This window comes from Lacerta agilis, chromosome 13 (genome assembly GCF_009819535.1).
Source record: "Lacerta agilis isolate rLacAgi1 chromosome 13, rLacAgi1.pri, whole genome shotgun sequence".
In the NCBI taxonomy this organism is placed as follows: Eukaryota; Metazoa; Chordata; class Lepidosauria; order Squamata; family Lacertidae; genus Lacerta; species Lacerta agilis.
In genome coordinates, this window is record NC_046324.1 from 45,861,954 (window position 1) to 45,886,255 (window position 24,302).

The following is a 24,302-nucleotide window of genomic DNA, read 5'->3' on the forward strand; positions in this document are numbered from 1 at the left end:
GCTGGTTTGCATGGTCTCATCTTGAAACGGGCAGTTGGCAGGCCTCCCGGTGAGGAAGCCCCCCTACCCCAGTTCCTAGTCCAACAGCCTTGGATTGTCAAAGAAGTCCATCCCTTTGCAAGTCCACGTTTGTAAGAAATGGGAACCTGTGCACATCAGAACATCCGGCTGTTTTTGCAACCTTTCACGTTTCACGTGTGGCAAGTGAGCTGTCTTCCTCTGTATCCGAAACTTGGTTCTGATCCCGTATTCACCAACTTTTGATGCTGATCCCGTTGTTTCCATGGTGGCTTCATAAACAGATAAGGCAGCCTTGTGAAGAAGGCTCCGTCATGGCTTGGCAGGCTGGGAATTGGGCCCAGCTCTCAGGATGATTGGTCAGAGCAGACTGTTTGCCCGCTGTGGAGTTGGATTGTTCTTCCGGTCCTGGAGTCTTTGCTTCTCTCAGGCTGCTGAGGGCACGATGGTCCGAAACATCCAGAAGGTTCTCTGCGTGGCAGAGAAAAATGATGCTGCCAGAGGGATTGCAGACATCCTTTCCAACAGCAGGATGAGGAGGGTAGGAGAGCGCAATAGTGATACAATATTTATTTATTTGAATGTTGTCTTCCCCACCCTGAGGTTTGGTTGGAGGGGAGTAAAACTCATTATACTGCTAAAAGAAGTGTGCATGCACACGAAAGCTCATACCAAGAACAAACTCAGTTGGTCTCTAAGGTGCTACTGTAAAGAATTTTCTATTTTGTTTTGACTATGGCAGACCAACACAGCTGCCCACCTATACTGCTAAAACACAGCACTCCTGATGAAATATTGGTCCGCAAAAAGAATCAAACCGAAAGGTTGTACAGTGCTGCTGGTCAAAAATGTAGATTATTCAGATACTGTTAATACCTGAAGAAGTGTGTGGTGGCAGCTGAGGGCTGGTTCTGGTGTGACAGTGTTCCTGTATGGAAAAACCTATATCCATCCTGAGCATAGTATGCAACCTGTGACGATTGCCGACATGTATTTTGCTGCATGTAGATATGCTCAAAAGATGCCAGATATCAGTCTTCCCAGTTATTGCACGCACAGCAGAATGTATGCTTATCGTGACTTCAGCAGTGCCTGACAATTACAGATGGGAATAATTTTATACAGGATTACCCTCATTGTAAACGTTACACATCTTAGCTACGTATCGATCTAATTTGTTATGTCCTGGAATTCCTTTTTAGAGAGAAGGGTTTTCCAAGTTCAACAAGATCTACGAATGCCAGTATCATATGTTTGGCCAGGTATGTATCCAGCTATCCTTTACCATTGTGCTTTGCTACTGATCTGATGAAACTGTGTGTGAGCGAGAAAGAGAGGCGGGTTCTAATCCACATCAAAAGGTAGTGGTAGTTACTACAGATTTGCTGCACAGTCTGAAGCATGTCTACTCAGAAGTAAGTCCTGTCCTGCTGAATTCACTGAGGCTTACTTCAGTAAGTGAGGTCAACCCCAGGAATCAGTGCAGATGCACCACAGCAGTTCTTCTCTCTGTGCTCCTCCCAGTGGTCATTCCTCTGGTCACTTTCTACAGATACACAACCTGACGGTCTGTCTGTCTCCAGGCACTAGTGTCTCATGCAAGAGATTCCCGCACAGTGGGGTTGATGTTGCCAGCCTTCACGTCACATTTGCAGACATTTTTTTTAACACAGCGATGGTCTGCCAACGGGCCTGGTACCCGAAGCCAGCTCCCCATAGAGCAGGCTTCCTCAAACTCGGCCCTCCGGATGTTTTTGGCCTACAACTCCCATGATCCCTAGCTAGTAGAACCAGTGGTCAGGGATGATGGGAATTGTAGTCTCAAAACATCTGGAGGGCCGAGTTTGAGGAAGCCTGCCATAGAGCATGTCCTTTGGGATTCTGCCAACTTCCATTCTGTGGAAGTGACTGAGCCAATATAGAATAAGTATTTTTCATAAATTCCCCCTTGTAATTGTGAAGCATGTTTTACCACATTTGTGTGTGTGTGTGTGTGTGTGTATACACAAACGCAAACACAAACTGAAAATGTTTGAATTTGGAAAGTGTCTCTGGTTCTTCTTTAGGATCTCTTTACAATGAGCCTGAGAGGACTTTATCTTAGAAGCCCACTATGGGCGGAGGGTTTTAAGCATTTCTTTGGCTCTGACAGGGAATAACCCTTGTTCCTCTGGCTTCTGCAGAATGTAGCTGTAGTGATGACTTCTGTTTCTGGACATTTGCTGACTCAAGACTTTAAGATTCCGTTTCGAAAATGGTATGTATGAGTGGGTCTCTGAGGATAGTTCATATTTCTACAGTTACATGCTGAGATTTTGAATAGAAGCTGTAGGAAGTTGTTACCTTTACCGCAGCAGATGTGTTTAGAAAGTGGAAGGCATTTCTTTAGACTTGCTGCCTGCTTTTGTCTGTTGTTGTTTGACTGTATATTTTGCTAAAACTCAGGCACAGCTGCAATCCACTTGTCCTCTTTGATGCCGAAATTGAGACGTTCTGCCCTGAAAACTATATGGACATTAAGGTTTGTGTTGCTGCAATGCTTTCTGCTGTAACTGTTGTTACCCTCTACCATTCTACCATCCTGTAATCTCTATCTGAGGATCTTTGCCTAGTAATATTTTCCAGTAGCATCCCTTGTACCTTCAGCAGGGGCAAGTTTGCCCGCTATCTGAACGGGCCTTTTTTCCAAACTGTTACGATAGCTTGAACTTGCAGTTGCACTCTGCAGTATTGTTGGCTCCTTTCTTGTTCACAAATTATGACTCGAGGCATTCTGTTCCAAGGCCAGACACCTTAAATGTCACAATTGCTGCCTCCGCATTGTCCTGTGGGTCAGAAATGTTGGGGCTTGCAAATCCATGCAATGGGATATAAACCATGTCAGTCTGTAATCAGAGCTGAACTCCCTCACCAGGTCTCTATATAGCAGGCTCCAATTTCCCCCCTTTAAAACTGGCTAGTAGGTGATTGGGGGGGAAGGTAAAACATTGTGCAGTTGTACCTTGGATCCCGAACGCCTTGGTACTCGAACGTTTTGGCTCCTGAACGCTGCAAACCTGGAAGTGAATGTTCTGGTTTGATAACGTTCTTTGGAATCGAACGTCTGACAGGGCTTCTTCAGCTTCCGATTGGCTGCATACTCTGAGGCACATGGGAACTCTTTATTTTAAATGTGCACCATCTTTCCACTAATTAGTACTCACAAGGCAACTTAGAATCATAGACTTGTAAAATCGGAAGGGACATCAAGGGTCATCTAGTCCAACCCCACAATGCAGTAATCTCAAATAAAATATCCATGATAGATGGCCAGCCAGCCTCTGCTTAAAACCTCCAAGGAAGGAGAGTCCGCAGCCTCCACAACTTAACAGTTATGTAGAACAGCTTTCTCCAGTCTGGTGCCCTCCAGCAGTTTTGGATTACATCTTAGCAGAAGCCCCATCTGGGCATGATGGGAATTGTAGTTCAAAACACCTGTAGGGCACCAGATTGACAGCTGACACAAAACAATAACAATTAAAACATAAATAGCTTGTTAAAATTGTTAACAATATATTGTTAAAATGAAATCTACAATACAGCAGTAAATAAATGTAATAATAATAATAATAATAATAATAATAATAATAATAATAATAATAATAATAATAATACGAAAGCCAGAGAAGGCAAAGGGAGAAGTGGTATCTTCTGTTCTCACATTTCCCCTGAAATGCCCGATTCTGTGCATGCTTGCTTTGGAGTAATCCCCACCGAAATCAGTGAGATTAGGTAGGTGTGCATAGATTTCTTTGTGGTAGCAAAATCCTACGCATGTGTACTTGGAAGTAAGTCCCATTGTTTTTGGCCTAAGCCTGGGAGCATGGTGTGTCTTGCCTGTTAACTGTAGAAACGTGTTCTGTGTCCTTGCCACCTGCTGATTACGTGGTAGGCAGCAATTAAAACCAGCAGCATTGTGGGTGGCTTATTTCCCCGTTCTCTCATCTTGACCCACTACTTATTCCAGCGAACACTTGAGCGAGAAGTTCAGCAGTGCCAGGCTCTGGTGATCTGGACGGATTGCGATCGCGAAGGAGAGAACATCGGCTTCGAGATCATTAACGTTTGCAAAGCAGGTGTGTGGGGTTGTGGTGTGAGAATGTGACCCTCCTTAACAGAATCCTAGGTCAGTGAAATGCACGTAGACCAACCCTCTTCCTTAAAGCAGAGTCTTCCAGGATGCAGCCCGTCTTTTCAATGCAGTGATTCCCCCCCCCCTTCCACCTGAAATGCTTGTATTATAGTGGACCAAAAGCAGAGAATGTGGTGCCTAATAATCTAGGCCTCTGAGCCTGCTCCGAATTCTCCCACTCTTGCACAGTGATACATGCAGCACTGGGTTTTATAGTGTAGCCATTGTGACCCTGACCATTGTTCTAGTTTGCTGTGGATTCTGTGGACCATCACATTTTCTAATATCTACCTGGGAAGCCATAGACAAGGCTTTTGGAATTTGGCTCCTTTGCATTCTGACGCAGCTATACTGTGTGCTTCAGTTAAGAGTTGGTCCTGCTTCATAGTATCTGTAAGGTTCCCAGTTAGTTGCTCATGAGTAACCAGCTGATTCCGTTGCTTCTTTTTGTAGTTTTATTGTGCAAAACTATTTACAGTGCAGAGCTAACAAAATACACGTCTGTCTCATCCATCAGCAGCATCCGGGAGTGCCCCTTTCTGGTTACCCCCCCCCCCCCAGCAAAAAAGGCGCAGGATGCGGAATCTCCTCCTCCTTGCCCTATGTGGCACCCCTCTGTGCAATTGGGGTGACGGAAGTAGCGTGTGACCCTCTGCGCCCACGGGGCGCAAGGGCTCTCTCCCGTCCTTAGAGCTTTCGCTGCTGGTTCCCTGAGAAACCTCCCCTTCCCCGCTTGAGGTCTCATTGCTGCCCCCACTGGGAGAAGTGCTGCTCCGTAGGTGTTGTCGGGGTTCTCTGTAACATCCCAAGCCCTTGTCACCCCCCACTGTGCTGAGCCGATGGCAGTTCCCTGACAGTATCTGTGCTGCAAAGCATGTGAATAGGAAGAAACATCTGCTTGCCATCTGCTTCCCCTTTACTCTGTGCAAATGCAGCTGCTTCGGAGTGTAGAATGAGCTGAGTTTTAATTCAGAATTTGGCATGAACCAATCCTATTTGTGGAACAAAGGAATAGATACAAACTCTTATTTAGTTTGTCTTTGGAAATTACCTTCAGCAGTATTTCCTCTTTTTGAGATGGTCTTACGGACTACCCAAAAGCACATCTGGACCAGTGGTGGTCCACAAGCCACAGTTTAAGGATTATTAATCTATTGGGCCTTGAGCCCAACATGCCTTAAAAGCATTTTCTGATTCTTACCATGGCCTATTAAATCGACTTAAAAGCACCTTCTTAACAATAGCACTAGATGAGGCAAAGATGTCAGCTTATGTTTTGTGGACCACTGGGATGTTACTGAGATTTCTTAAATTATTTTAATCATGTTGCTCCCTCAGTCTAAATCTGCCATTAATCTCTCTCTCTGGTGGACAGTGAAGCCGAGCCTCCAGGTATTCCGAGCTCGCTTCTCCGAGATCACGCCTGGTGCCATCAGAACTGCCTGTGAGAATCTCACCCAGCCCAATCAGAATATTAGCGATGCTGTGGATGTCAGACAAGAGTTGGATCTCAGGATAGGTATGGGAGCGAAAGGCATAAGGGGTAGTTCATCCGCATATAAACACCTCTCACCTCTCATGCTATGTGGATACTCACAATGGATATTGGGGCATAAGTCAGTATAAAGATGATACTAGCATATTATTGGGAAAGGTCTTTCAAAGCACAGGTATTTTGCTCTGCATGTGGTGTGTTTCCCAAAATTGTGAGCTTTCTGGTAATGCACTGCTTGTTATATTTTCAGTTGTGTTTAAAAAAAAAAAAAACTTAAGTACAGTGGTATCTCGCAAGACGAAATTAATTCGTTCCGCAAGACTTTTTGTCTTGCGGAAATTTCATCTTCCGAGGCACCGTTTCCCATAGGAACGCATTAAAATTTAATTAATGCGTTCCTATGGGAAAAACAGTCCGGGGGCGCTGGTCGGAAGGGGCGCCGGCTGATCGCGCCCGCCATCTTGGGTGGACTGCGCATCTACGGACATGCGCAGTCCACCCAAGATGGCGGGCGCGATCGGCCGGGGCCCCTTCCGACCGGAGCCGCGCCGCGCCGCGTTTTAAGGCTGCAGCGGGTGAACAGCAGCTCTGCTGTTTGCTCGCTGAAGCTTTAAAGAACGGCGCGGCGTGGTCCGGTGCCGGCTTACAGTGGTACTGCGCAAGACGAATTCGTCTGGCGAAGCACAGCCATAGACAAATTCGTCTCGCGAGTCAACTAAAAACTCGCAAAACCCTTTCGTTTTGCGAGTTTTTCGTTGTGCGAGGCATTCATCTTGCGGGGTACCACTGTACTAGAAACATACTCTCATGGCTAGTCCTGTGTAGTAACACCTCTCTCTTCAGTACAGATGGATGCACAGCCATTTGGCTTGTTTTCTCTTCTCTGCCTAGGTGCTGCCTTCACCCGATTCCAGACTTTGAGGTTCCAGAAACTCTTCCCCAACGTTTTAGCAGAACAGCTGATCAGCTACGGAAGTTGTCAGTTCCCAACACTGGGGTTTGTGGTGGAAAGGTTTAAAGCCATTCAGGCCTTTGTTCCTGAGTTGTTCTACAAAATTAAAGGTATGTTTCAGAATATCAAATGCAGGAAGCGAGACATTAAAAAAAGGTTTTGCAAATTACCTTTTACTATTAAATAATGTAAATTGCAAAAAAAAAAAAACTTTTTTTATGTTTATAAAAATTGTTTGCATTGTCAAAACATTTGTCTGCCGCTATGGGAGCTTGCTTTTACCCACAAATAAATGTATTGTGTTTCTCGTAATTTTGAACTTTGTGCTCTGTTGGGGTTGAGTGGAATCGCCCTCCCCCAGCACAATTCTGTATGTAAATATCAACGATGAGGACTTCAGCTAGCATGTGCAGTGGCCACAGATGATGAAAGTTGTAGTCCAAAACATCTGGAGAGCCACAAGCTTCTCACTCCTGCTTTGAGTGCATTGCTTCTGTGTTGTATGACCTTTGTGACGCTGGGTCTCAAAAGTGATCTGCCTTCTCTCTGCAGTGACCCATGACCATGAGGAAGGCACTGTGGACTTCAGCTGGAAGAGGAACCGTCTCTTCAACCACACAGCATGCCTTGTTCTCTACCAAATGTGCATGGAGGTAAGAAACTACATAGTCCAGTCTGCATTCTCTTAGCATTCCTTTTTTTTAAATTAAGAATTTATTAAATTTTAACAATAAAAAACACACAAAACTACAAAAAAACTACAAAAAAATACAAAAATCTTACAAACAAACACTTATTTAACTATCCTTATCCTATTTATAAACATTATTTTGGGACCTCCTCACATCCTCTCTTCTGCGTTCATTTCTAATCTTCTTTAGTAACTTTATAACATTGTAAAATCTTCCTTCTCACCTCATCTTAATCGTTATAAACATTAATCAACATTTAACTCTATTCTTAATCCTAGTAAAAATAAACATAACATAATTCTAGCTACTTCTTATATCCTAACTTAATCTAACTTCTGGCATTACTGTAGCCTTAAATGTCCTCTGCTTTCAATTTCAAATGTCTATCTTTTCACGTTGTTTCAAGTAGTCTTTAAATTTCTTCCAATTTTCCTGCACCGTTTCTTCCCTCTGGTCTCGGAGTTTCGCGGTCAGTTCTGCGAATTCCATGTATTCAATCAACTTCATCTGCCAGTCTTCCACTGTTGTTAATTCTTCGGTTTTCCAGTTTTTAGCTATCAGAATCCTAGCAGCTGTTGTGGCATACATAAAAAATGTTCTATCTTTATTGGGAATTTCATAGTTGGTCATGCCCAGCAGAAAGGCCTCTGGTTTCTTAGTAAATGTGTTTTTCAAAACTTTTTAAAGCTCATTATAAATCTTCTCCCAGAAGTCCTTTACCTTTGGGCACGTCCACCACATATGATAGAAGGTACCTTCTACTTGTTTACATTTTCAGCATTCAGTACTCAAACCATGATACATCTTAGCTAACTTTACTGGAGTTAAATACCATCTGTAAATCATTTTCATAACATGTTATACATTCTCTTAGCATTCCAAGGCCCCGAGAGAGCTCACTCTTGCCGCTTGTTTTTCTCTTAGGATCCAGTTGCCACAGTTGTGGAGATCGGAAGCAGACCAAGGAGTAAATGGAGACCCCTGCCACTAGACACCGTGGTATGTATATGAAAAGAGGGTCCTGGCATTAGGACGTAACGGAAATGGCTCTCAAGAGAGCAACTAATCAAGAGCTCTTATTACTTGACTTCGTATTCTGAATCAATGTCCTTTTGGAAAGCCTCATAGAAAGAGGCTCACTACAAATATTCTCTTTTTGAATGTATGAAAGATTTGGGTTCCTTAGGCTAAACCCTTGAATTCCTCAGCTTTAGAACTCGTGGAATATTTATCAAGTACAACATACAGGAGAAACTGGGAAGTATTGATAAGTCTGAAAAGCTCTGACGTTGCCCTATGCCACTTGCAAAGCTTTTGGAACATGCTGCTTCTGTCTTTTACTAATTGAAATATGTGACTATCAGGCCTGCTGTTTCTTGGTGCTGAGACACCAGTGCTACAGTTTTCAGAGTTTGGCGTGTTTACCAGAACAGTCTTCCCCAACCTGGTGTCCTCCAGATGTTGCTGGACTACAACTCCCATCACTCCTGGCTGTTGGTCGAGCTGGCTAGGGCTAATGAGAGCTGCAGTCCAACAACATCTGGAGGGCATCTGGTTGGGGAAGCCCTCTCTAGTATTTCATCATCATCATAAACTTTATTGCGCTAGCCAAAGGCCATTGCATCATTCACAAAGGGAACAAAAAGAAAAGCAATAATAACCATAATAACATCAGGCGCTGCAGATACAATAAACCACGATCACGTCTGCTAAGAATTATTTGTTGCATACGATAGAATAGCAAGGGGTTCTCAGGTAGAATGTGCCAGCTTAAGTATCCGAATCACCTTTGCAATTGACCGCTATTTTATTTAGTTCTTTTCTCCTGATCTTCTTAGCTGCCAATGCATATAGTGCTACTTTATAAATTACGAAGTCATCAGTATCACTCAGCAGCCATTTCACCCTTTCCACCCTGTTCGAGTGTGTTCCATTCATGAGCAGTGGTTTTATAAATCGGTGTCTTGGTTCTATATATAGCGGGCATTGCAATAAATAGTGGTACAGGTCCTCTACGCAAGGTTGCCCACACAGACAAAGTCTCTCCTTGTACTGTACTTTGCCATACCAACCATCCACCACCACCGAGGGCATCGAATGGAATCGTAATTCTGTAAAAACAAATTCTTAGTATGGCAAATGGGAGCTTTGTCAAATAACTAGCTCGGGTGTGCTCCGTTTTGATAAGTGGGAGCCATGGTGAACTTTTGGTAGAGGCAATCGTGGTTAAATCCCTTTCTGCATCGGACCTGAAGAGACAATCTCTTAAGTGCCTCTTTTCCCCCCACATAATTTTTATTAAGTTTTCTCATAATTATACTTTAAACAAAAGATATACAACATTTATGAATTATATATGTATACAAAGATTTGTATCACAGGAAAAAAATACTCTTATGCTTATATCATGTAGATAGCTTATACAGTTTGTAAAAACAAAAACAAACAAACAAAACCAACTTCCCCCCTTCTGCTTCCCCCCCGCCTCTTATCCATCTTCATTATCTTTTTTTTTTTATGAAGAATTTATTAGCATTTTCATAACACAACACAGACCCAAACCCACACCTACAAATACATAACATATACAAATACATATATTGCCAGGATTCTTCTTCTTGTTTATATACCTAAAGAAAAAAAATTTCTATTTTCGAATCTTGACGTTTGACTTCCCCTGCCTTTTCACCTTCGGTTTTAAAACTATATTTTACTTTCATAACAACTTTTCTCTATAAAAAAAAACAAAGAATTTAACTTCAAATAAAGATAACACCATTATCTTAATCTTCATGTTCTAACATAAATCTTAACAAAGTATTCTTATAAAATCTAAACTTATTTCTTCTGTCCTTTATCATGCTGCTATTAACATAAAATCTCAATATCTCCTTACTTAATCAAGATAAACTTACAATTAACAACCTTCACCCTCCGATTTCAGATACCATAACAAGCCATTTAAATTTTACATTTAATACTTCACCCCACACCCCCTGTCCATTATCTTTCTCTGTCTTTCGCCGGATCCAATCTTCCAGTTGTCTTCTTTTCCCAAATGTCCACAGATCCAGGCAGCATTCACTACAAACCTTGCATCGAGCTTCAGGATACACATCCCCTCTTTTCTGGGCTCCTCCGCTTCTTTGTACCATACTTCTTCTTCTTGTAGATATCTTAATTCCACGTCCCTTGCCCCCGAGCTCCCACCTCGGGGTCTGGATATTACAGATTTTACCGTTCCGGGACTGCCACCCCCAAAGAACGGTTCTTTTTCCCAGAGTCGCCCAGCCATTTCAGACCATCCTTCAAGCATCCCTTCTAACTCTTTGCCAAGGTTTCCTTCCATTGTGTGAAACTTTTGAAAAGCCTCCTCTGTGGAAAGTAGATTTTTTTTATTTATTATCCCACTCAAGACTTTCAATTTCCGATTGAGCAGTTCCAGTCTCAAGACAGTGAGCATTTCTTCGTCCGTTAGTCCAGAGTTCAAAACAAGTTCAAACACAAAGTCCAGCATGTTGGGGGAGGGGGTGAGTGTCAAATTTCAATTCCTGTCTTTTCCTTCCTTTGTTTCAATTGTTTCCCACGTCAGTCCGAATTTCCCATCGCCATTTTTCTGAAGCCAGAGCGTAAAGACCAAAACTTTAAACGGAGATATTTTCTGCCCACTTAATCCCCAGAGGGAAATCTCAGCAGTCTCAATTTTCCAATTCCAGACACATTATATCCATTGTTGTAGCAGCAGTCACTTAAACTGGTTATTTTCTTTCCTTCTCCCGAAGGGAGGGAGGCAGGCTCCCTTTCTTCTTCTCCCCGGATCGTTCCAAAGATATAAAAGTCAATCAAGTACTCACAACCACCGGGTTCTTTCAGATCATTAAAGACAGGTAGAACTTAGATGCTCATCACAGGATTTGTCGCCGCATTTGCATCCCGGTTGGGGCATGTCCCCTATAGCCCGGCTCCGTCGTCCCTTCACCCCCACTCCCCCTTTACAGGGGGAGCGGGGGAAGGGTTCGGAGCCACAACGGGCACAGCCGGGGAGCCCAGGGTGCAGGACGCTCTTCCCGCACCCCACCGGAGCCCCGCTTTGCGGTAGCGGGGCTCCAACCCCCGGGACGGACTGGGCGCCTCGCAGCCGAAGCAGCCCACGACCACCCGCAATGGCGTCGCCGCCGGAAGTCCTTATCCATCTTCATTATCACCTGAAGATCTTGTAATTGATATTGGGTCAAGAGGTGTTGGATGCCATCCTTCAAACATTTGGCCTGTTCCCTTTCTGCTCTCTAGTATTTTAGACGTGTTATGGTCTTTCTGAAGCTAATAGACTACCGTAGCTTATTTTAATGTTAAATTGCACATTGACCTTCTGGCAATGCAGTCATTGAGCATATATTTTCCCCATCTGCCTCTGATATAGGAACTTGAGAAGTTGGCTTCCCGTAAGCTGAAAATAAATGCCAAAGAAACCATGAAAATTGCTGAGAAGCTCTACACTCAGGGGTAAAAATTGCAGTAGTTTGTGCGTGTTTGTTGTATAAAACATTCAGGTTAGTATTTCCAGAAGCAGACACAATGGAAGATGAGCGATGGATCAGGATCACATGGAAGTCCTAATGGTTTATTATTATTATTATTATTAGCCACCCATCTGACTAGGTTGTTCCGGCCACTCTGGGAGGCTCCCAACTAAAAAAAAAGCACAATATGACACCACACAGTAAAAACATCCCTGAACAGGGCTGCCTTCGGATGTCCTTTTAAAGTCACATAGCTGTTCACCTGTTTGACATCTGCTGGGAGGGTGTTCCACAGGGCGGAGAACTGACTATCAAAAAGGCTCTCTGCCTGGTTCCCTGTAACCTCCCTTCTCGCAGGGAGGGAACCACCAGCCCTTGGAGCTGGATCTCAGTGTCCAGGCTGGAGGATGGGGCCGGAAACACTTCTCCAGGTATACAGGGCCAAAGCAGTGTTATGTCTGTGGCTTGTTGAGTGCTAATACCTGCTACTAAAAGCATTCAGCCTTTTAACAAAATTAGATGTAGATTTGTTTAAAAGTAATGCTTATTTTATGTTATAAATTGTATTTTTTAAACGGCCCTTTATTTCCTTTTTTAAAGGTACATAAGTTATCCTCGAACAGAGACCAACATTTTCCCTAAAGACCTAAACCTCCCCAATTTGGTGCAGCTTCAAACACAAGACCCTCACTGGGGAGCCTTTGCACAAAGGATTCTAGACCAGGGTGGGCCGACCCCACGTAGTGGAACTAAATCAGATCAGGCTCACCCCCCTATTCATCCTACAAAATACGCGGGTAATTTGCAGGTGAGCCCATGTGGATGAGGTCGCTCTTTTCTTTGCTCATTACACCAGATGTTGCTTTGTTTCCTGTTAAGAATGAGCACACCTGACTGGCTGGCTTGTTCTTCTAACTGCCATTTGTCAGAGGAGCCATGACAGGTTATCCTCATTGAGAAACACGATGGTGGAGCCTCGTTATAATTTATTTAAGTATTTGTATGGTGTTGTGTCGTAGAAATTAAATCAAAGCGATTTATAGAAACAAAACCATTAAAAAGACAATAAAAACTGTAAACAAAGGTTGAAAATAGGCATCAATTAACCATTGTGAAAGGATGTATTCTTCATTGCCTGCATAGGCCTGGCAGTATGGAATCGCTTTCAGCAGGCATTTAGAAGTCAACACGGTGCCTGCTGAATCTCTATTGGCAGAGAGTTCCACAGGACTGGACCGATAACACTAAAGCAGGCATAGGCAAACTTGGCCCTCTAGATATTTTGGGACTACAACTCCCATCATCCCTAGCTAACAGGACCAGTGGTCAGGGATGATGAGAATTGTAGTCCCCAAAACATCCGGAGGGCCGAGTTTGACTATGCCTGCACGAAAGGCTTGTTTTTTTCTGGTTGTCAAATGAGCCTCGCCAACTTGGGGAATGACCAACAATGCTCCTCCAGACCAGCTGGGGCTTCCAAAGCCAAGGGCAGCCCCAGACAGAGCACATTACAGTAATCTCAGCCTTATCATGCTTTAAATAGCAGGCCATTTCAGGTGCAAGGAAGGCATGCAAGTTTCCCATGGCTATTGGGAAGTTTGTGAAACACTCTAGAATCCTTTGCTGCTTGTTGTTTCTGCAGGAAGAGAAATCTTTGTTTATTATATACCTGTTTTCTACCCTGCCCAAAGCTGTCTCCCTGAACTGAACCAGAAGCTGTGTTGTCCTCTCAAATGCCATTCACATTTTCCTTTGCACTCTGTTAATAGGGGAATGACCAGCGGCTCTATGAATTCATTGTGCGCCACTTCCTGGCCTGCTGTTCACAAGATGCGAAGGGACAGGAAACAACCGTGGAGATTGACATTGCTAACGAGCGCTTTGTGGCTCATGGGCTGATGATCCTGGCCAGAAATTACCTAGATGTCTATCCTTACGAGAAGTGGAGCGATAAGGTGAGGGTGCAAGATCCTTCACGCATAGCAAGGACTAGGTGGGACTTGTTCCGTATGGGGTCAGCAACAGAGATCCCCTGGGCCAAATCTGCCCCTCCATTTGTAAATGTCAAAAGAAAAAAGATTTACAGAAACAGTATGGTGTGCCAACAGAGCTTTTAGGACCGGTGGTAGCTATATGTTGGCTATCCATACACTCTACTCCCTTTTCATAAGAACATGATATTTAAAAACAAACAAACCAAAAAATATCCCATCCTGCCAAACGTCTGCCCAGCACACGGGGTAGGGAACCTTTTCTCTCGTTTTATATCTATATATAATTTTTATTAAATTTCTGTTTTACATTTTAGAAAATTCACTTAAACAACCTTAAAATACCACTGACTTCCCTCCTCTCTTTCCATGGTTTACTTTTCACGACATAAATCTCTGCACATTTTATATAAACTAAACCATTCATTATTCTATTATTACGAGGGCAGGGAACCTTTTCAACCCAGCCGGCCAGATCCTGAGCTCCCCACTCACCTGTCAAGCACCTGAGATCAGCATGATGTCAGCTGGCTCATTTTACTGTTGCAGCACCATGTGGTCTCAAGCCGTGCTGCAAAGGAAGATCTCACTCAACAAAGCACTGATCCGCAATGACTTCGGTATATCGCGATATATAGCGAAGTCGAAAACCAGATATTGCCCCTTATTCTCTTTTTTCTAAGTTAAGCAACTCCAAATGTAGACTTTCCTCACTGTGTCGTTTCTTTCTTTCTCTGTCTGTCTGTCTCTCTCTCCCCTTGCCCCACAGGTTATCCCAGTTTATGAGAGGGGGTCTCGCTTTCAGCCCACCACAGTGGAGATGGTGGATGGGGAGACCAGCCCACCCCAGCTGCTTACAGAAGCTGACCTCATTTCCCTCATGGAGAAGCATGGCATTGGTTAGTTCCCTACAGGCAGTTCAAGGGAAGTGTAATGACATGTCTCAAGACGCTCAGTAAACCACACTGCCTAAACCTTTGGCAGTGTGCGGAGAACTTAAACGTATTGTGGGGTGGGCATTTTAGTGATAAAAGTGGGCAGTGGAGGATAGGTGAATGGGGAAGTTGCTGTGGATTCTGGGGATACTGGTGAACGGTAGGTACAGGGGTTGATTTGCGCTGTAAGTGTTGCGAGCGGCAAAATGCAGTATCCCTGCTTATTACATGCATCAGTTTGCAAGTCTTTTAAGCAAGCGTGTGAGTAGTGAATACAGTTCTCAGTATTGTGCGAGAAATAATGGCAGGAGGCCCCTCATTGCCGATGAGTGCTAACCGAAACGATTACTTTCAGGGACAGATGCCACCCACGCAGAGCACATTGAGACCATCAAGTCCCGCATGTACGTGGGGCTCACCCCAGAGCAGAGGTTCCTTCCTGGGGAGCTGGGGATGGGGCTGGTAGAAGGTAAGGATGGGCCTTCTAAGTGAGCTTTTAGCATCGCTCTTCCTCACATCCTTTCCTTCACCACAAGGTGTTCCCCACCCCACCCTCCAGGCTACGATGCCATGGGCTACGAGATGTCTAAGCCTGACCTCCGAGCCGAACTGGAAGCTGACCTGAAGCTGATCTGCGAGGGGAGGAAGGAGAAATCTCTTGTGCTGAGGGAGCAGATACAGAAGTATAAGCGAGTCTTCATCGAAGCTGTAGAGAAGGCAAAGAAGTGAGTCATTTCCTGCTTCTCTAGGACTCATTTTGTAAATGGAAGGTGCCTTTGTCAGGGCTGGGGAACCTTTCCCCCCCCCCCTGTCGGGGCAGGGGTCAGCAAACTTTCAGCAGGGGACCAGGTCCACTGTTCTTCAGACCTTGTGGGGGGCTGGACTATATTTTTTGGGGGGAGGGGGAATAAATGAATTCCTATGCCCTACAAATAACCCAGAGATGCATTTCAAATAAAAGGACACATTCTACTCATGTAAAAACACGCTGATTCCCAGACCGTCCGCAGGCCGGATTTAGAGGGCGATTGGGCTGGATCCAGCCCCGGGCCTTAGTTTGCCTACCCATGTGTTGGGGGCTACATGCTATTGGTGGGCAGCGCCACAGATAAAAAATTGAGCAGGGCAACCCTTTTCTGTCTTTCTGCTACCACCACCACCCCTCTCTCCTAATTCCCCCCACTCTTGCCATCTACATGAAATCAGTGCTGCTGGTCATCCACTCCTGAAGTGGATAATGGAATATAGACTGGGTTTGGTCAGCGTTGCTGTACTACTATAGGTATTTATTTGCACAAGATGAATTGCGTAAATAAATACCAGAAGAAGTGCAATTATTTTATGAGTGAGCTGTCCACTCCCAGTCCGTTCATAACATTGGCAGTCTGCAGGGAGTGTCTCACTGCCTGTATTCACATGTACGCCCTTTCTGTAATAATTGATGCACCTATTGTCCCCTCTCAAACTGCTTTTAGCCTCTCTTAGGAAAGATAATTCTGCATTACGCTCTTCTGTATTCACTCATACCTCCCAAGTTAGGCGAGCAGTTAATACATCTGATAAAATAGACTTGCTTTTATTCTTTCATTCCTTCCCATTTCTCTTTTTACCCATCATTTTCTCTTGTCTTCTACATTTATTTCCTGGCAAGAGCCACTTCATCTAGCACAGGTATGGGTGGGAGGGGGTACCTTCTGAATGTTGCAGGACTCTAGCTCCCATCATCCTCAGCCAGCATGGGATGATGGGAGCTGGAGTCCAACAGCCTCTGGAGGGCCATAGGTTCCCTATGCCTGCTCTAGAATTTTTCTCCCTTTGCCTATTTAAGGAATCTTGTCCCTCCCTTCAGAAACTGGGTCTCTGGCATGGCCTTCCGCAATCTTTCCTGCTAAGTAACGAACACTGATTTGGCTGCGTCTTGTTTTCTGTGCAAATACTTATAAACCCCCTAATCCTTTGAGCTGAAACAGCTGGCAGCCAGGGAAAACAAGTGCAGCTTTGTCTGTTTGTCTTTACAGGCTGGATGAGGCTCTGTCTCAGTATTTTGGGGAAGTGACCCACGTTGCACAAGAAGAAGAAATCTACCCAGCAATGCCGGATCCTGTTAGGAAATGTCCACAATGCAATAGCGACATGGTCTTGAAGACCAAGAAGAATGGAGGGTCAGTACAGGGGCGGCCCGCCCTGTTTTGGCATCTGAAGAGAAACAAGAAGTTGCCCCCTCCTGCCAAAGCTGGGGTCCTGCTGTTTCCTCCTCTTCTGCTGTTCTGGTGGCAGAGGAGGGAAGCATACCCCCCCTGGTAACCAGGAAGTGAGGAGAGGTGGCGGCGGCAGTGAGAGCTCACCAGAAGCGGTGGCAGCAGTGGGAGGGTTGGGCGGCAGGCAGGCACAGCGGTGGGAGCTGCCACATCTGGATCCTAGCAAGATCCCACCGCCCGAGGCAGACAGGGATGCATTCATCAGGGGAAGAGATTTGGGTTCTTTCCCCGCTCCCTGCGCTGCCTCTGAAGAGTCCATATACAATTGGCCACACAGATATATCTATGGGGAATCAAGAGTAGTTAATTTTCTGTGGGCTAGTCACCCTGACATTTCTACCCTACATACACTTCTCAGGATTTGAACATGGGACCACCTGCATGCAAAGCAGATGCTCTGCCACTGATCTACAGCCCCTCCCGTAGTTCCTCCCCTATTCTGCTGTTTCCTTTTAATGCTTTTTCTTTTTTAAAAAAACAACAACCCAGGTTTTTCCTCAGCTGCTTGGGCTATCCCACCTGTAAATCTGCTGTGTGGTTCCCCGATTCTGTGCTGGAAGTCAGCAAAGACGACTCCATCTGCGAAGTGTGCAGACCACATCCGGTGCACATGTGAGTGTTTTCCTAAAGATGGGGAGGCACTTTGGTTCCATTCATGTCACAGTTTGGGGCGCATACCTTGCGGCAGGTTTTTGAAGTGGTTGAAGATTCAGGTGGAATTTTCTCCTGAGAGGCAGGAGATGTTTATTTGCAGTTCAGTCAAGTAATAGATCCGCTCCCCACACACATTAGAGGGAATTGTAGCAGGAGGTTGCCCTGCTGTGGAGTGGCACATGACCCATGTTCTGCAGCAGCAGCTATTGAAGTGGGAGGTGCAGGTGTTTTTTTTTTTGCAATATTCCCCTCATTGTAAAACAGGTTGTTCAAGTGTCCCACATTTTCCAAATGCTCAGCCAAATCTGCAAAATCAGGACACAGGTTGTAGCTGAGGACACTGGGGGTATTGTTTTTGTTTGTCATCATGGTATGTGTTTTTGTAGTTTAATATTATAAGCAGGGTAGACAAAAACAAACGATTTTTATTTAGAAAAATTAAAAAATCACATTTAAATTTAAATCGGATTTTTAAAATAAAATGCTTTTGGATGAAAAATCTTTCTAAAGATAGTTTTCTATTTAAGTTACATTCTAGTCATCAGGAAATAAGGATTTGTTTTAAGTTTTTCATATGTGCTAAAACTCAGTCTGTTTTTTTAAAACAAAAACAAAAAAACGTTTAACCACATCAGTTAACAAACATGGATACATACGCTATAATATTGTTTTAGTTAAAAAAATTGTTTAAGTTGTTATTAAGGAAATGATTATTTCTCTCCTTAGTAAAGTACAGCAGAAAAGTTGTGCAAATATAAGCAGTTAACTTATTAAACCTCACAGTAATTTCATAATTATCTGTCAATGTATTTCTAATAGTAGAACCAAATCAGTCATTTTTGATAGAACTGTAAAAACAACTTCATCAGGTTGTAAATATTAAGAGGATGCCAGCAGGGTTGAACCGTTCTGTAAAAAAATGATTTAAATCAAGTCTGACTGGCTAGTGATTTAAATTGTGATTTAAATCAAATCTACCCTGATTGTAAGCTGCCCTGTGATCATCAGATGAAGAGCAGTATAGAAATTTAATTAACAATAATAATAGCCAACAAACTTCTACTCACAATAGAACCAAAAAATTGTACAGTTGGAAGGGTCATTAGTACAATTCCCTGCAATGCAGGAATACGCAGGTGGCCTGTATGGGGATTGAACCTGCAACCTTGGCGTTATCAGCACCATGAGCTAACCAACTGAGGTCTGTTTTGAGCAAACTAACATTGGAGACAATCCAACTGGCCTGCACTATGTGGGTTAGGTTTCCTTCCCAAGCAAGACCTTTACTTGCACAAATAGGCAGAGTGCCCTCTTTGCAGGACCTTGGGAGCTGACTGGCAAGGCATCCTTAGAATGTCCAGTCACCTGCTCAGTGCAGGATCTACAATGCAGTATGCAAAGATCCCGTCGCTTCCCACAGGTCTGTTCAACCGTTGAACAGTTCTTACAGTTAGGAAGCTTCTCCATAGTGTTCAGCCAAAATCTGCTTCCCTGAAATTTCCAAACATTGGTTTTAGTCCTGGCCTCTGAAGCAGCAGAGGATAACTGCTCCATCTTCTCCTTGGCAGGCCTAGAGTTGCTTAAAGACAGCTATAATGAACAAAATCTTAGAGGCAACTGCTTGGACTGTGATCTAGTAAATAATACAATACAGTGGTATCTTGTTACAGGTGGGTAGCCGTGTTGGTCTGCCATAGTCAAAACAAAATCAAAAATTCTTTCCAGTAGCACCTTAGAGACCAACTGAGTTTGTTCTTGGTATGAGCTTTCGTGTGCATGCACACTTCTTCAGATACACTGAAACAGAAGTCACCAGATCCTTAAATATAGTGAGGGAGTGGGGAGGGGTATTGCTCAGAAGGGTGGTGGGAATGGGTGATCAGCTGATAGGTATGGAAAACCTGTTGACGACTCTTAACAGCTGTAATTAGTCTTGCAGGGAAAAGCAAGGGGTGAGATGGCTAAAGATAGCTTTGTTATGTATAATGAGATAAGAATCCAATGTCTTTGTTCTTGAATGCCTTATTTGCCGAACAAACCAGCTCCTGAACACCGCAAACCCGGAAGTAAGTGTTCCGGTTTGCGAACATTTTTCAGAAGCCGAACGTCCGACACGGCTTCTGCTTGAGTGCAGGAAGCTCCTGCAGCCAATCAGAAGCCGCGCCTTGGTTTTTGAACGGTTTCAGGAGTCGAATGGACTCCCAGAACGGACTAAGTTTGAGAACCAAGTTACCACTGTATGGTCTAGTTCACTGGTGGGGGACCTGTGGCTCTCCAGGTGTTGTTGTACTGCTGCTCCCAGCTGCCCTAGCCAGCACGAACGAATAAGAGTTGGGGATGATGGGAGTTGTAGTCCAGCAACGTTCAGAGGGCCACAGCTTCCCCACCCCTGGACTAGCTGTTACTGTCTACACTGGCCAGGAACAAGCCCAGTGCTAACTTGTAACACCTCTGTTGTTTAGGTTGAAGATGAAGTTCAAGAGGGGCAGCCTCCCTGCCATAATGCCCCTGGAGTTCGTTGGCTGCATCGGAGGCTGCGATGAAACCCTGAGGGAGATCCTGGATCTGAAATACCTTCAAGGGCCACCGAGACCTTTGCAGACGACCAGCCAAGCAAGCAACCTCTCACAAGCCAACCGTTCCTCTGACCGCACCGACAGCAACCGGAACAGCCACAGGGCACTCCCGAATGCTCCACAAGGCCCTTCTGCACGGGCCGCCCAAAATCCTCCCCCTGCGCTTGCCAGTTCTAGTGGGAACAACGCGGTGGTATGCAACTGTGGGGAGGAGGCTGTGCTGCTCACTGTCCGGAAAGAAGGACCCAACCAAGGCAGGCAGTTCTATAAATGCAGCGCTGGCAGCTGCGGCTTCTTCCTGTGGGCCGATCAGCAACTGGACAGCAGGGACACTGGGATGCCCAGGGGCTTTGCACCCCCTCCAGGCCCCTTCGGTAGAGGGGAAAGGGGCTCAGGGCGCTCTTGGAGTGATGGCTCTGACCCTGGAGGAGGAGGAGGTGGGCAAGGAGCTGTGTGCAGGTGCGGCCAGCCTGCTATCACTAGGACTGTTCAGAAAGAAGGACCCAATAAAGGACGTCAGTTCCACACCTGCTCCAAGCCAAGGGAACAGCAGTGTGGCTTTTTCCAGTGGGTGGATGAAAACACGGCACCAGGTAAGGGGTCTAGATGGTTTGGGGGGGTGGGACAGCCCGGTTTGTGCAAGCTTCCTAGGAGGAGAAAAGCTGGCAGGGGAAGATGTATAACAGGGGTAGGCAACCTAAGGCCTGTGGGCCAGATGTGGCCCAATCGCCTTCGCAATCCGGCCCACGGACGGTCCGGGAATCGGCGTGTTTTTACATGAGTAGAATGTGTCCTTTTATTTAAAATGCATCTCTGGGTTATTTGTGGGGCACAGGAATTCGTTCATTCCCCCCCATATTGTCCGGCCCACCACATGGTCTGAGGGATGGTGGACCGGCCCACAGCTGAAAAAGGTTGCTGACCCCTGATGTATAATCACACCTGCATCACCCCATCTGAGCTCTTTACAGGAATGGTGGGATACAAATGCAGGTAACTTGAAGCTCTGTGCTTTTTTGGATTGAAATGGCAGGGAATTGCCAATATCCTACGTGGCTTCGCTTGCCTTCCCAAGTAGGTTCCAGCTGATCTGCTAGATCCTTGAAGATTCCACCTTTCCCTTTTAAAAATACTGTATTTTCCTGTTCTGAGGTTTTAGCACACAGCTGGCAGCAGAGGGAAATTCAGCAGTCCTGTATTCAAGCTGCTCGCTCTCTCCGTTTAACCAGCTCTGGGCTAGCAAGGATGGGGAAAGGGCAAATCCCTAAAGAGGTTTTTTCCCTCTGGTTATTGTAGGTGTAGCTGAACTAGAGTAAACAGGCTGGAAAAATTATTCAGGTATCACACTGCACTGACCACCCCTCACAGAGCTGAGGAGGGGGGCGGGCAAGATGCCACCATCAACAATATACTTTGGTCTGCCTTGTATAAGTTGGCTGCTTATATTCTAACAACATTGCCCCCTTTTGGGGGCAGTGACACCCTTGAGGTCTTCCTGTGGTGTCCATGAAAGCCCACCCCCTTGGTCATGTGGTGGTGTACATCGTTACCCTTTTCTCTGTTAAAAATATGTAAAGTAGTGTCACTCTTCCAACTTCCTCTTTCAGCTATCTCCCACTTCCAGTTTCAACACTATTTACTTTCAAAGGCTCAGATTTAATTCTACAGGATCCAGCATTGACCCAGATCCCTTGGAAAAGGAAAGTGTGCATGTGTGTCCTTTCTCTGTCTCAAAGTGGGGGAGCGGAGAGATACACACTCAAAATTTCCAAAGTGTCCACAGACCTAAAAAAATAAATAAAAAGTGGAAACCCCTCTTCTGTGGCACACTTCTGTCAATTGAAGTAATCTTAAATGTTTTCCTTCTCTTTATCCCCAGACGCCACCTTTCCTTCAAACCACTTCACGAACAAAGGGAACACGAGAGGCTCAGGAACTAAGGCTAAAAGATCAGACAGCGATTCTTCCGCAAAGGCGCCCACTACCAAGAGGCCACGGACTTGCGGGATTTGCCACCAACCTGGCCATACCAGGAAGACATGTCCACAGAATCACTGAAGCAGCCCAGCCCCCAGAATTTGACCCAGGACATCCCTTCAGAAGGATGAGGGGGAACTCTTACAATGCAACGAGGAAATGTTTGCCTGGAATATTGGAAGCCTACTTGCAAGCATGGTTCCTTTTGTGGCCAGGCCTTTGCTCTCTTAGCTGTAATGCATTCAAGAGTCAAGACAATTTTGAGGCGGTAGGAAGTCTTCGCACCAACACCTCTTTATGCAGCAGCCTACAGATCTCCCTTTTTATCTTTCAATGTCTCCCACCCCCCGTCTGAAAAACAGAAAGCACAAGAGACTCTTATTTCCTGTCAGTTATTCTATAATCCATATAATCTTTGGAAGGAGCAAACTCTTCTTTACGGATCTGTGAGCAGAATTCTTGTGAAGGCAAAGATAATTTCGCTTGAACTGCCTGTTTCTTTCCAATGTCACACACTGGGCTTGAAGAGGTGTGCGGTCCGAGACCTTGTGCCAAACGCACCCTCAAGAAGAGACGTCAGACAAGACTACAGAGCATAGCTCTACTGTTTTTTTGGGTGGAGGCTGTGGCTGTGATTTACAAACCCTCATCTTACTTTTTCATGGGTCCTGAACTATGTGTGTTGCTTTTCCAGAGCAATAGTCAACCAGTACAAAGGTTTTGTGACTAGAAAGAGCTGTCGTGCCTGCTGTTCTTCCCTAGAAAGTGTTACAGGTCAGTGGACTAACAATGGTGGAGAACGCAACAGCTATGTTTACTGAACGCCACTAGGTATGCCACCTGCATTCTGGGAAGTCCTTTACTTCCTCCAAACGATGGACAGCAAGCCTTATATAAGAGGAAGGAGGATATGGGATGCAGGCAACATCTCTCCAGCTCACTTTGCTGTCTGGTAAACATTTCATTAAAAGCAAGCTGCTTCCTGATTACCAACTGGTTTGGGTAATTTAATGTGTGGTGTAAGGTTCAGGTATTGTGCCTCGTCTTATAACCAACAGCCAGTGTATCACAGATTGCACAGTGAAAGATGGTGTAGAACTCACCATCTCTCCATGGAAGGAAGAGTGAAGCACGTAGCTATGGCGGGAACCACCGGGACTAGCTTCTGGGTTTCTGTTAAAACGCTGCCTGCTTACAGTGGTGCCCCGCTAGACGAAGGCATTCGTCTAGCGGAAGGCTGCCCCGCTAGACGAAAAAGTCTATGGGGCTGCCTCGCAAGACGAAATTTTTTTGTCTTTTTTTTTCGTTTTGCGGAGCGCGGCTGTCATTGCCGCTCCGCAAGACGAAAAACCCGCTAGACGAAAATTTTTGCAGAACGAATTATTTTCGTCTAGCAGGACACCACTGTACTTTCAAGCCTTTCCTCACCACTCTGAAAGTGCAAAGCTCCCCCTTTTCTCTCTTTCCCTTTTGGGCTGTAGAAGGCTGCTTCCTTCCCTGGCCCTTTTGCCAGCGATGCAAGCTCAGCCCTCCCCTCCATTGTTCTCCAGCGGTGGAATGCTAAGTATGTTGAAGTGTTGAAACTAACATGTGACATCATAGTGCTGACACAGTCTGGTTCTGTGGGGTTTGTTCGTTCTTCCTCTTCCAAGGTGTGGTCAAAAACATTTCTGCAAAGCTACAGGAATTGAATCAGGCTTAAAATATACTGTGAATAGGATACAGATTTTTTTTTTTTTTTGCATATAGCCTTTGCCTTTATTTTTACCTAGAGCATACGGGAAGATGTTTCCTCTTCCCCTTCTGTACAGTAGTCTCTAAGGAAACGAGAGCATATCACACACCCCATAGAACTCATGCCATCATCCCATGCCTCCTCATCTGAAATACCACTGGGGGGTGCGGGGGAGAAGTGTGCACTGTAAACCTGGTTAAAGTTTCCAATATTCCCCCATCCAACAGTATGCACAAACCTGCTTCTCACACATTGCTAAAAAAACAAAAAACAGCATTCACTTTTCCTTATTCAAATTTTGCAGGCTCCTTCCTATAAAAGCAATTCA

The 24,302-nt window shown here is 45.0% G+C and overlaps 1 protein-coding gene across 2 annotated transcripts; it reads left to right on the forward strand.

The window, feature by feature from the left end:
* Positions 1–48: 48 nt before the first annotated feature.
* TOP3A (DNA topoisomerase III alpha) lies at positions 49–23,245 on the forward strand. 2 transcript variants are annotated; one of them, XM_033166557.1, is made up of 19 exons: positions 49–559; positions 1,221–1,280; positions 2,202–2,275; positions 2,464–2,539; positions 4,025–4,133; positions 5,565–5,708; positions 6,576–6,746; positions 7,189–7,289; positions 8,253–8,327; positions 11,749–11,831; positions 12,449–12,656; positions 13,618–13,803; positions 14,609–14,738; positions 15,130–15,243; positions 15,334–15,499; positions 16,793–16,936; positions 17,522–17,644; positions 20,149–20,855; positions 22,136–23,245. In XM_033166557.1, the coding sequence occupies exons 1-19, from the start codon at positions 371–373 to the stop codon at positions 22,318–22,320; spliced, it is 3,045 nt and encodes a 1,014-aa protein (XP_033022448.1). In that variant the 5' UTR covers positions 49–370; the 3' UTR covers positions 22,321–23,245. The 2 variants fall into 2 exon arrangements, with proteins under 2 accessions (XP_033022448.1, XP_033022449.1); XM_033166558.1 differs by having other exon boundaries at positions 22,142–23,245.
* The last annotated feature ends 1,057 nt before the right edge of the window (positions 23,246–24,302 follow it).